Below are 12,374 nucleotides of genomic sequence, written 5' to 3'. Positions count from 1 at the left end.
CAGCCTCTTATCAGGAAGAAATGCCTTGTGAAACTGGTGAGCTGTCACATCAAAATTCTAAAGAGGCCAGGCACAGTGGCTCACGTCTATAATCCCAGCACTTTTGGAGGCCGAGGCAGGTGGATCACTTGAGGTCAGGAGTTCGAGACCAGCCTGACCAATATAGTGAAACCCCATCTCTACTAAAAATACAAAATTAGCCAGGCGTGGTAGCGCATACCTGCAATCCCAGCTACTTGGGAGGCTGAGGTAGGAGAATCGCTTGAACCTGGGAGGCAGAGGTTGAAGTGAGCCGAGATCGCACCATTGCACTCCATCCTGTGCAACAGGAGCAAAACTCCGTATCAAACAAACAAAAACTCTAAGAGGGAGGGGGAATTTGGTTACCACCTCAGATGATTGGCTAAAGGCGATAGAGAAATGAGTCTTCCTTTCTTGTTTTCCAGAGCTGGTTTCTGCTTACTCCTTAGGAAGGAATTCTGGTTAAAGGGTCAGTTCAGTTGGTTGAGTGAGTTAGGACTTTATTTTTATTTCTCAAAACACACAAATACAAATGTACTTGCCACCTGCAAAAACAAGTAGCAGGCCAGATTTAACCTGCAGACCACCTTTGCAGACCTTTAGGAATAGGAAACCTTATTCTTATCCCAGAATCTGCTCTTCGAAAGCAGCCACCTTGGTAATTGCCCCTACCTCTCTTCCTTAGAGACTCTGTCACTTAGAGAAGTTGTCTGTTGTTGGTAGGTCTGTGCCTTCCCTCAAGTTTAGACCGAATCTGAACTGCAAACCACAAGAATCAGACCTCTTTGCCAGTGGTCGCTTCAACACTCAGCCTTTCTCTGATAGTAGCTCACCTGCCGAGACTGAATGCCAGGGATAAAAATGGCCAGTACTTAGAGGCCCAATGATCGAGCATCAAGATTCAAGAACTCAGAAGGTCCTGTAAGAATAAAAAGACCTAGCACCCTGTCCTCCTAGCATTCATGGCGATAATTTTCCAGACTTGCTTTGAAAAATATCAAAAGCCCCCCATCAAAGAAGCCAGCAGCCATATCAAGAGCACTCCTGCATTCAATAATATCTTGATTAAACCTCCTCTCACCTGAGCCAAATCAAGGCTGGAGGCTGGAGGCGTGTCCCAGTAGTTAGCGATGTTCAATGTCTGTTTTTGCTTCCTGGACAGGTTATCTGGTTATGGTGATTGCGGCCTGTGTGCTGAACTTTCACAGAGCCCTTCCTCTTTTTGTGATCACCGTGGCTGCCATCTTCTTTGTTGTCTGGGATCACCTGATGGCCAAATACGAACATCGAATTTATGAGATGCTGTCTCCTAGCAGAAGGCTTCTAAACGGCCATTGGTTCTGGCTGAAGTGGTAAATGCAATCGGTTCTCTTACTTCAGTTAAGAGAGGAGTCTTTTCCAACACCATTTCAAAAATTTGTTCTGAAATTACTTCCTCGTTTATGGGATATGGAAGCTAGAAACACCCTAGGGAGTAATCTGTTACAATGTCTTCAGTTTACAAACGGGAAATCAAAGCCTAGATGAGGCAATGGCTCATGAAATGTGTGCAAATGTCCTCACAAACTGCCTTCATGTCAAGTGTATTAAATGATAAAATGTTGTCCAAAAGATGATGAGCATATTACATTCCATGTGCTATATTAGGGAGAGACACCTCTGTGCCTACGTATTAGGAAGTAGTTAGAAAAATAGAAAAGAGTGAAAGTTTTGTCCTAACAGGATGGCTTTCGCTCTCCCTCTGACCTGTCAGTGGAAGGGCACCATGATCAATCAGTAATGTCTGTCCTGGCACTAGATAGGGAACAGCACAAATGCCATCTAATCTCAGTACCTGTAAATAAAGAATTGGGTTATAAGTACAAACTGATGGAGATTGCTGATGACGTGTCTTCAAAGAGCTTTCATTTTTACCACCGTTTTTTCTTTTACGAGTTATACCTATTCTCTTTGCAATTTATTTACAAAATGAGGATCATAGAACATATTCAATCTTGAATTTGATTATAGTTCCTGTATGGTTGACCATTTATTTTACCTACAAAATCTTTGCTATTTTAATTATTATGATGAACACAAATCTTTATATCTATTTATGACTTATTTATTTATTTATTTATTTATTGAGAAGGAGTCTCATTTTTGTCGCCCAGGGTGGAGTGCAGTGACGCAATCTCCTCTCACTGCATCCTCCATCTCCCGGGTTCAAGCGATTCTCCTGCCTCAGAGTCCTGAATAGCTGGGACTACAGGTGCCCACCACCATGCCCGGCTAATTCTTTTATTTTTAGTAGAGATAGGGTTTCACCTTGTTGGCCAGGATGGTCTCAAACTCCTGACTTCGGATGATCCACCTGCCTTGGCCTCCCAAAGTGCTGGGATTACAGGCATAAGCCACCACGCCTGGCCTATTTATGATTAATTTAAGTCAACTGGTATTTCATCCTTTCCATTTCTTTATTGACTAGTGAATCCAAAAAAAATTTTTTTTTTTTTGAGACGGGTTCTCGCTCTGTCACCCAGATTGGAATGCATTGTTGCAACCTCGGCTCACTACAACCTCTGCCTCCCGGGTTTAAGTGATTCTCCTGCCTCAGCCTCCTGAGTAGCTGGGATTACAGGCACCCACCACCATGCCTGGCTAATTTTTGTGTTTTTAGTAGATACATGGTTTCACCATGTGGGCCAGGCTGGTCTTGAACTCCTGACCTCAGGTTATCCACTGCCTCTGCCTCCCAAAGTGCTGAGATTTACAGGCATGAGCCACCACGCCTGGCCCCAGATAATTTTTCTATCAGGTTTTCTTTTCCTCGAATTTCTTCCCATGACTTTTACTCATTAAAAATGTAGGGCTTTTAAAATTGTTTAGGGATGTTGAAGACTGCTAGCACTTTTTTCATGACCCATGGGGCTATGGTCAAAATAAAACTTAATTTTTTTCATTCATCATTCTTTCAATTTTATTCAATGGGAGATATCTACCCTATATTTTACAAAAATGCCAAAAGCCCATGACCCTTCTGAACACTCTTAGTAACCTTTTCTTTTTTTTTTTTGAGACAGAGTCTTGCTCTGTCACCCAGGCTGGAGTGCAGAGGCGCCATCTTGGCTCACTGTAACCTCTGCCTCCTGGGTTCAAATGATTCTCATGCCTCAGCCTCCCAAGTAGCTCAGCCTCCCATGTGCTGCCATACCCAGCTAATTTTTTTGTATTTTTAGTAGAGGCAGGGGTTTCACCATATTGCTCAGGCTGGTCTTGAACTCCTGGCCTCCAGTGATCCTCCTGCCTTGGCCTCTCAAAGTGCTGGGATTATAGGTGTCAGCCACTGTGCCCAGCCTATTTTTTAAATTTTTAATTGTTGTGGGTATGTTGTAGGTGTATATATATTTATAAGGTATATGAGATATTTTGATACAGGCATCATGGACATTTTTTAACATCAGAATATGCTGTCCCCTCCAGTAATGAGAACTGTGAACTTGACCCAGTGCCCTAGCTTTCCTCCCTAGCCTGGGCCTGAGTGTCCCCTTTCTCCTTGTTACTTGCTCCCCTGCCAGTCTCAAAGCCAGGATCAGCCTGGCTACCTGCTCTGGATATGAAGCTGGCCTTCTTGGGAGGAAGGGCCTGTGAAGTGTTAGAGTGACCCTTTCCCATAGGACCCTGCAGCAACTGCTCAGAGCTTTTCCCTCAGCCTCTCTCTGAGGGACCTCCTCTCCCTTCAGGTGGCCCCCTGAGCAGGACCCCAGACCAGTTCTCTTCCTCAAGGCTAACATGGGATCTACCAGGAAACTTCACACATCCTTGGCCTAATAAACTGGGCTTGTGCAATCCCAACACAGCAGGCCTTCTGGCTCTGCTGTGCAAGCCGTGAGTCCTAAATCAGACTTGTCAGGCTTGCTGGGCTCCCCAGGGGAACCAGAACTCGCCCTAATGTCTGATCTCCCTCTCGGCGGCTGGTGAGGTCCCCTAAGGGCAGATAACATATTCCAAGTTATTCCTTAAAGGGAAGCAGGTAACACCTCACCCACCCCACAAAACGAAGGTGAAGAATCCCAGTAGCTCTCTCAAAGAAATCACCAGACGTGCCTCTCCAAACATGCTTTCTCCTCTCTGGCCCCTTCATGTATCCTTGAACAGGTGAAGGGCCCAAGAGTTGTAGAGTAAGGAGACCCAGTACTTAATTTTTTAGCTATTTGCCTTGATAGCCACAACCAAAAAGATTCTGTTGCAGTTTCCAAAAGCACAACCTACTGGTGCCAGAGTGTATTCATCTTGTTTCTATGTTTCTTTGTTAATTTAAGCCTGATGGCTGGGAGTGGCGGCTCACACCTGTAATCCTAGCACTTTGGGAGGCCGAGGCAGGCAGATCACCTGAGCTCAGGAGTTCAAGACCAGCCTGGCCAACATAGTGAAACCCCATCTCTACTAAAAATACAAAAATTAGCCGGGGGGGTGGCAGATGCCTATAATCCCAGCTACTGGGGAGGCTGAGGCAGGAGAATTGTTTGAACATGGGAAGTGGAGGTTGCAGTAAGCCAAGATCACTTCAGTCTACTCCAGCCTAGGCAACAGAGCAAGACTTCATCTCGCAAAAAAAAAAAAAAAAAAAAAAAAAAAAAAAAATTTAAGCCTGATTATGATTCTCAAGTTAGCACAACAAATGATGCCAATGCCTCCCTTCCCCTTCTCTTAGGGTGATCTGGAGCTCCCTGGTCCTAGCAGTTATTTTCTGGCTGGCCTTTGACACTGCCAAATTGGGTCAACAGCAGCTGGTGTCCTTCGGTGGGCTCATGATGTACATTGTCCTGTTATTTCTATTTTCCAAGTACCCAACTAGAGTAAGTATCCAGCTGATCTTTTAGATTCTTTTTTTATTTTTCTCCCCATGTGTAAATTGCTCAAAATACTGATTGTGAGAGAATTTAACTATTGTTCAGTACTTTTCTTACCTTGATGGGATTATTTAATGTGGCCAGGGTGCCCTATCTTCCTGAACTTTCATGATACTGTTTGTTACTATCTCATGCTCCATTCTCAGTAATTTTCCAGTTACACAACCAGTGAGATGTTCTCTCCCTGTCAAGTCTAATTTCTTCTCGCATACCCTCCATCAAACACACAGAGAAAACTCATGCATTTTGATCCAGATTTCCCCAGACGAAGTCTCATGCAGTTTGGGCATTTATGCTCCAAAAATTTGTCCTTATACAATTTTCTTTTTAATATTGAACTCAACTCTCATCCTAGTTCTGTCCACTGGTAACCCATGAAATGGGCAAGAATTCTGAAACATCAACGCTCTCATATGTAACTCACAATGGAAAACTCTGGAAGACTTTACCATTAAAAGCTTGACCCAAGGAAAAAAACATTAATCAGAGACCAAGTTCAGCTAATATGATCTAAGTTCTTTGCCCTGCTGAGGGGAACATCTCCATTGTCTGTGCTTCTGATGCCATAGTCCTTTTGAAGCCACTCAACCCTGCACCACCGATGAAAGCAAATGACTGTCCATTCCTACTGCACATCCTGGGTCTGCATTAGAGTTTATTGGGCTCTTTTACAATCAAATGAGAGCCTCTTGACAGGGCAATATTTTACTTAATTCACTTGCAGGTTGTCAGATCAACAAACCCTAGACACACAGAGAAATCATGTTCTGCCTTTCCATTTTCCAGACAGGGGAAATAATTACAAGTATCCAGTACTTACAGCTTGACTAGGATGGCCAGATCCTGCCTCCTTTAATGGTCCTTCTTAGACTACTGTTTCTATCGAAGTAATTTATCAGGACATAATTGTTACTTACATACTTTCCTGGACTGAAGACTTGAAACTCACTTTTAGGGAGAAGGAATACAATCCTGAGTTTGTCTTTGTTTTTTTCTTGAGACAGAGTCTCGCTCTGTTGCCCAGGCTGGAGTGAAGTGGTGCGATCTCAGCTCACTGCAATCTTTGCCTCCTGGGTTCAAGCGATTCTCTTGCCTCAGCCTCCCGAGTAGCTGGGATTATAGGCGTTCACCACCATGCCTGGCTTCTTTTTGTATTTTTAGTAGAGATGAGGTTTTGCCATGTTGGCCAGGCAGGTCTTGAACTCCTGTGCTCAGGTGATCTGCCCACTTTGGCCTCCCAAAGTGCTAGAATTACAGGTATGAGCCGCTGTGCCCGGCCTGAGTTTTTTGAGGTATGGTTCTATCAAAGGGTTCTCTGCTTATGGCAGCTTTAGCCTCCCAAAGAAGGTGGGTGACAGACCACATCTGAGAATGTGTCCAAGGAAATAGTGATCCATTAAATATTTATGCTGAGGCCTGCATTAATTTTCCTTCTAAGATATATCACTTAATCTTTCTGTATAGGTTTACTGGAGACCTGTCTTATGGGGAATCGGGCTACAGTTTCTTCTTGGGCTCTTGATTCTAAGGACTGACCCTGGATATATAGCTTTTGATTGGTTGGGCAGGCAAGTTCAGGTAAGTTTAATTCAAAAGAACATCTTGCTTTCATGGTGCTTTTAACATTGGAGGTAATCCTCAAGATGTGTCAGAAATGGGTTTATCTGTCTGCATGAGTTGTCTCAAATTTTTTTTTTTTTTTGAGACGGAGTCTTGCTCTGTCGCCCGGGCTGGAGTGCAGTGGCCGGATCTCAGCTCACTGCAAGCTCTGCCTCCCAGGTTTACGCCATTCTCCTGCCTCAGCCTCCGAGTAGCTGGGACTACAGGCGGCCGCCACCTCGCCCGGCTAGTTTTTTGTATTTTTCAGTAGAGACGGGGTTTCACCGTGTTAGCCAGGATGGTCTCAAACTCCTGACCTCGTGATCCGCCCGTCTCGGCCTCCCAAAGTGCTGGGATTACAGGCTTGAGCCACCGTGCCCGGCCGAGTTGTCTCAAATTTTAATTCTGCATCAGGTTAGACAGATAGTTTTGCTTATACTGAATATGTTAGTCTGTCTGGTTTGTTAACATTACTGCTGTTCCGTACCTATATCAGTCCCTAATTCATTGCCCACATCCTCCTCCCCAAGGACTATCATACTTCTTAGATGTTTCCACAGACAGAGAAACAGCCTTCCTTTGCATCCAGTGCTAACTAATGCCACCTACAATCTATGTATGACTCCCAACACATTGCCATGGTCAACTCATTCTGTAGCATTCTGGAGTCAGACTGAATGTCAGAAATGTCAGAAAATTTGTATACAGGAATACTTCAAAAATATGCTTCTACTACGCCATTCATTAGAGGGGGCAAAGCTGAGAACATTAACTTCCCAAGTCTATCCAACACATTTCCTGGGTCCATCCTCTGAGAGCCTAGCGTTCCTGTGCACTAATTTCCACTCATGTGGTTGGAATGAAATCTCTTTTTCTTTCTTTAACTCAGACTTTTCTGGAGTACACAGATGCTGGTGCTTCATTTGTGTTTGGTGAGAAATACAAAGACCACTTCTTTGCATTTAAGGTAAAGTCAAACCTTTTTTCTATGTAGTCACTGCTATTTCAGTAGCTTCTCAGTCTTTGTAGATATTCAGATAGAACTTAACTGACCAAAAACCAGGTATATACCTACTGGGCTGGTCAGAGGTGTGTAATACATCACCACCCTTTTCCACTGACAATGTTATCTGAAGTTAGTGGACTGCACACATGTTACCTTGTTACTATGGCGTTAAGGGAAACATCCAGAGGAAGTTAGAAATATTCAAATACCAGGGGGTGGGGCTTGTAGCTTTATCTGCGATACTTAGGAAGAATCAAAAGGTAATAACATTTTGGGCCTTCAGGGAAGAGAATATTATGCTCCCAGCAACAAGTAGACATGTGGCAGTGAATGGCTGATGGGTCCCGGATCAATGACAGCTCTGTATTCAGAAAGCCTCTCAGTCCCAGTCCCTGGGGCAGCCGGTCAACCACAGCAACCCCTGTTTTAGAGCCATCCCCGCGCTAAACCTTTCTCATCTCTCCTTCAGCACAGCCTTTGCCTAGGCAGGACTAGAGGATAGGCCTTCTCCTAACTAAAGAAGGAACATTATTTTACAGGGGAAAGGCAGCTTGGCCCCAGGGCTGGCCACAGTCAATTCCTTCTTGAGGCTCCCACAGGCCCCAGGAAGCCCATCCTCCCCTGGGAAGTCCCTGCAAACGCTTGTCAGTGAGTCAGAAGCATGCATTCGGGTTTTCCTTCAGCTTTTCTTGTGGTGTATTGTTATTCATACACTTCTAAATTGTTTTCTCACCTAGAGACTCCAAATTTACCTCCAAATTACCCCAGCTTCAGTTAGGCCAACTTTTAGGCTGAATCTTTTTTCAGCCTAAAACACCAAACCAGCAGTTTAGCGGCAGGCTGGAGAAGAGAACCGTTACCGTTTGTAAAAAGCCTGCAGTTTATACAGCGTTTCACTTAGCACCCTCCCCCACCCCCAGCAGCCTCCACCCGGCAGTTTAGCTGGTTTGATATTTTAGGGCTGAGATAACTCAGCCATCTCTGAAGGGTCAAATGTTTATAGAGTGAGATAGAATATGCTCATATCATGAAATGAATTCAGAATTGGAAAAAATAAAGTCATAAAGAAGGAATAACTTGCTACCCAGACTACACAGGGGTTTTCAGGCCCTCCCCCTACCCTCTTCCAGGGCAGTGGCCCCTATTCTTTCCTGCCAACACAGAATCCTCTGCTAACATTCCAGAGATGAGACTGTTTAACTCCCTCAAGCTTTCAGGAAGGCACTGCCTACCCTTTAAAGCCAATAAAAGGCTCATAGTGAGTGAGCTCTGAATACTGGCACAAAATGTCTTTTAATATATATTATTAATAGATTTCTTCTAAATTAGATCCTGTACAAATTGTCCTCGGACATTCTGTGCCTCTGGTAGCAGCTTTCTCTGGCCAGTTAGCTGGGGAACAATGGGGAAGGGGTGCAGTAAGATGAGGCCGAGGAAAGACCCAGCCCACAGCTCTGTGTGGTCTATGCAGGGTAGAAACTGCTCTCTGTGGAAACACTGGCTACATTGAAGGCACCCAAAGAGCATCAGGAACATAGGATCTAGGAAAATACAATTTTTTTTTTTTTTGAGATGGAGTCTTGCTCTGTCATGCAGGCTAGAGTGCAATGGTACAATCTCGGCTCTGCAACTTCCGCCTCCCAGGTTCAAGCGATCTTCCTGCCTCAGCCTCCCCAGTAGCTGGGATTACATGCGTGCGCCACCACACCTGGCTAATTTTTGTATTTTTAGTAGAGACAGGGTTTCACCACGTTGTCTAGGCTGGTCTTGAACTCCTGACCTCAGGTGATCCACCTGCCTCAGCATCCCAAGGTGCTGGGATTACAGGTGTGAGCCACCGAGCCCGCCCAGAAAATGCAATGGCCTTCAACACAGAACTAAAGTAGCTTCCAAAATGCAGTCATTTTTTAGTAATGAAAAACTATAGGTAAAATCACTATTATCTTAAAAGCTAGAAGAATGAATGTTTACTGCATAGAGGTCATGACAGATCCCTGTTGACTTCAGTAGGGGGGCACCATGTTTGACAGGCCAAAGAAAAGACCTGGAGCCAGCAAATGAGAAACAGGGTTTATTGAGGGGACTCACATGCAGGGCAGTCCAGTGGCCGCAGGCTAGACAGGAGAACAGCTATCGTTTGTAAAAGGCAGTTTATATAGCATTCTCACTTAGCACCCTACCTCAGCAACCTCCACCTCCCAACCTTCTTTTTTTTTTTTTTTTTTTTGAGATGGAGTCTCGCTCTGTCACCCAGGCTGGAGTGCAGTGGCCTGATCTCGGCTCACTGCAAGCTCCGCCTCCCGGGTTCATGGCATTCTCCTGCCTCAGCTTCCCAAGTAGCTGGGACTACAGGTGCCCGCCGCCACGCCTGGCTAATTTTCTGCATTTTTAGTAGAGACGGGGTTTCACCGTGTTAGCCAGGATGGTCTCGATCTCCTGACCTCGTGATCCACCCGCCTCAGCCTCCCAAAGTGCTGGGATTACAGGCGTGAGCCACCGCGCCCGACCCCAACCTTCATTTAACCCAAAACCAAGGGCCTGGATCCCCTGTATGGCCTGCTTTCCACGGGATGGGCCAAGGGTTCAGATATTCCTTATAGATAAGGAATGAATCTTTGGGTTGGCCACTCCTAGTTTCCTTAGTTCAGAACTCCAAACGTACATGCTTAGACCATAGGGTCATTCTCAGGACATGCTGAAGTTATTGCTGTCGGGTGTGTCTGCCATCCAGTAGGAGGCACTGTGTATCAGCACCCACATGCCTTACCTGACCCCTACAGACACTCAGAATAAGGCTCTGAGGTTGCTCACAATTTATCTTGACTTCGGTTACTCTGCTAACTAGTGGTGAAGCCCATGTCTTTTTAGCATCAGAACAACAAGACTATTTTCTGGCAGCCTTTAGTGTGTTGATCTAGTTATTACAAATCCCCCCAGACTTCATTCCTTGAGCAAAAAAAGCCCACCGTAGAAGAGAGGGGAAAAAAGTCAAGTCCTGTGACAAATTAGAAGAAAAGACTGTAGATAGGGAAGCTGCCTGATTAAAGTTCAAGAGGAGTTTCCCGTATTTTTATGATGTTTCAGAGGGAGAAAAGGAGACAGAGAGGAGGCCTGATATAAAACCTGCTGGTGCAACTGGACCCATCATTAATCCATGATTGTTTCTGTCCTCACAGATCCTGCCAATCGTGGTTTTCTTCAGCACAGTGATGTCCATGCTGTACTACCTGGGACTGATGCAGTGGATTATTAGAAAGGTACTGGGGCTGGGAGGGACTGGGTTACAGGTGTAGAGCTGATTATCTCAGACGCAAGTCCTCAAGGCCTTTTATGCAGGTATTTACGAAGTGCCTTTCTCTTCCTACCATTATCCACCACCACCACCTAAGTGATTAGATTCAAAACCCCCAATCCTAAATGTGTCCATAGAGGGAATTTTATCTCAGCAGCTTCTAATAGGGCTTTGATTTGCAAACCACTGGATATCTTCATGAAACTATAGCAATTACTTGTTTAGCTGAGGAATTGAGGTCAGACACTGCTGGGGGAAACGATTTGGTTCCTTCATCTTGGTTATCCACCCTGTGCTTACCTTTTTTTCTTGTTTAAGCTACTCCTTAATTATATGCCACCTTGCTTAAGGAGGTTACAAAAGTAGACCCTTCTTGTTTTGGAGGTGCTCGAGAAATTGAAGCAAAAAGGAGAAACAGCTTTTCACTCCTGAGAGTTTCGTTAGCAGAAGCGCGCGTGCACACACACAGAGCCGAAGAGCTCATGTCCTTCCTGCTGCCCTCGCCTCTGGGAGTCCTATGTTCATGTGTTAGATCAGAGGATGAGGAGATCTGTCAGCCAATTTGGATGCACCTCACCAAAGCACAGAGCAGTGCAGGCAGTGCTTGGGGCACAGCCACAGCCCTCCTTGATCCCAATAAATAAATCAAAATGTATAAAAAGAAAGAGAAAAGAGAGAAGAGAGAGAGGGAACCAGAATACAGGTAGCAGCAGAGTTCAGAATGACAGCAAGAACTCCAGGGCCCGTAATTTTCTGTTTAAACCTCAAAACATTCAGAATTGCTACGCTCTTGTCTAAACTAAAAAGCAAGGAGAGAGAATGCAACAGGAAGTCCTCATCCACCATCTCTAGTTGAAAGGCCAGTACAAAAGTGGAACCAAAAACCATGTTCATTTCAATTAAGTAAAAAAGACCAAACCTCAAATACATCCCGCTACATTTGGGTGACCTTTGACAAAACAACTAAACTGTTCTGTGCTTTGGTTTCCTATTTAATAAAATGAGTATAATTATATAGGACCTCTCTCAAAGAGTTATTATAAGAATTAATTGCATTTTCTGGATCAAGGGCTTAACACAGTGCCTGGAATGCAGTAAAGCCTTCCATGACCATGTTAGCAATTGTCATTTATTACTTGTATACAATAGACCTATAGAAATTGATTTGTATAATGTTCAAAGTATATGCAATGACTCAGACTTACTACTCCAATAAGAGGATTTGCTTGGCCTGCTCTAGGGGCTCAATAAGTTAAACTTACCTTTGGCACCATCATTAGCCTGCTGACAATTGTTGAAGCCCTCAACATTTTACTCCAGTTTAAGGATTTTAATCCCTACTTTGAAGTTTTGGGTATACAAAAAGTTCTTTGTCAACTTTGTCCCTTTCTTCCTTTTAGGTTGGATGGATCATGCTAGTTACTACAGGATCATCTCCTATTGAATCTGTAGTTGCTTCTGGCAATATATTTGTTGGACAAGTAAGTTGTAATATCAACAAAACAAAACATCTGTTGAAATGGATCGTCTCTTTCCAAAAAGTCAAATTAGAAAATAACACAAT

The 12,374-nt window shown here is 44.3% G+C and overlaps 1 protein-coding gene across 2 annotated transcripts in view; it reads left to right on the top strand.

Annotated features, from left to right (window-relative positions):
* Positions 1–12,374, top strand: part of SLC28A3 (solute carrier family 28 member 3) — a 67,678-nt gene that overhangs the window by 37,836 nt on the left and 17,468 nt on the right. For both annotated transcript variants that reach the window (XM_030919812.1, XM_010384009.2), the window contains exons 6-11: positions 1,184–1,373; positions 4,715–4,859; positions 6,378–6,491; positions 7,402–7,479; positions 10,695–10,775; positions 12,211–12,291. In XM_030919812.1, coding sequence (XP_030775672.1) covers positions 1,184–1,373; positions 4,715–4,859; positions 6,378–6,491; positions 7,402–7,479; positions 10,695–10,775; positions 12,211–12,291 — 689 coding nt within the window. The remainder of the gene's footprint in view (positions 1–1,183; positions 1,374–4,714; positions 4,860–6,377; positions 6,492–7,401; positions 7,480–10,694; positions 10,776–12,210; positions 12,292–12,374) is intronic.

The sequence above is a fragment of the Rhinopithecus roxellana genome, chromosome 16 (genome assembly GCF_007565055.1).
Source record: "Rhinopithecus roxellana isolate Shanxi Qingling chromosome 16, ASM756505v1, whole genome shotgun sequence".
NCBI lineage: Eukaryota > Metazoa > Chordata > Mammalia > Primates > Cercopithecidae > Rhinopithecus > Rhinopithecus roxellana.
This window is presented reverse-complemented; position numbering and strand designations above follow the sequence as displayed.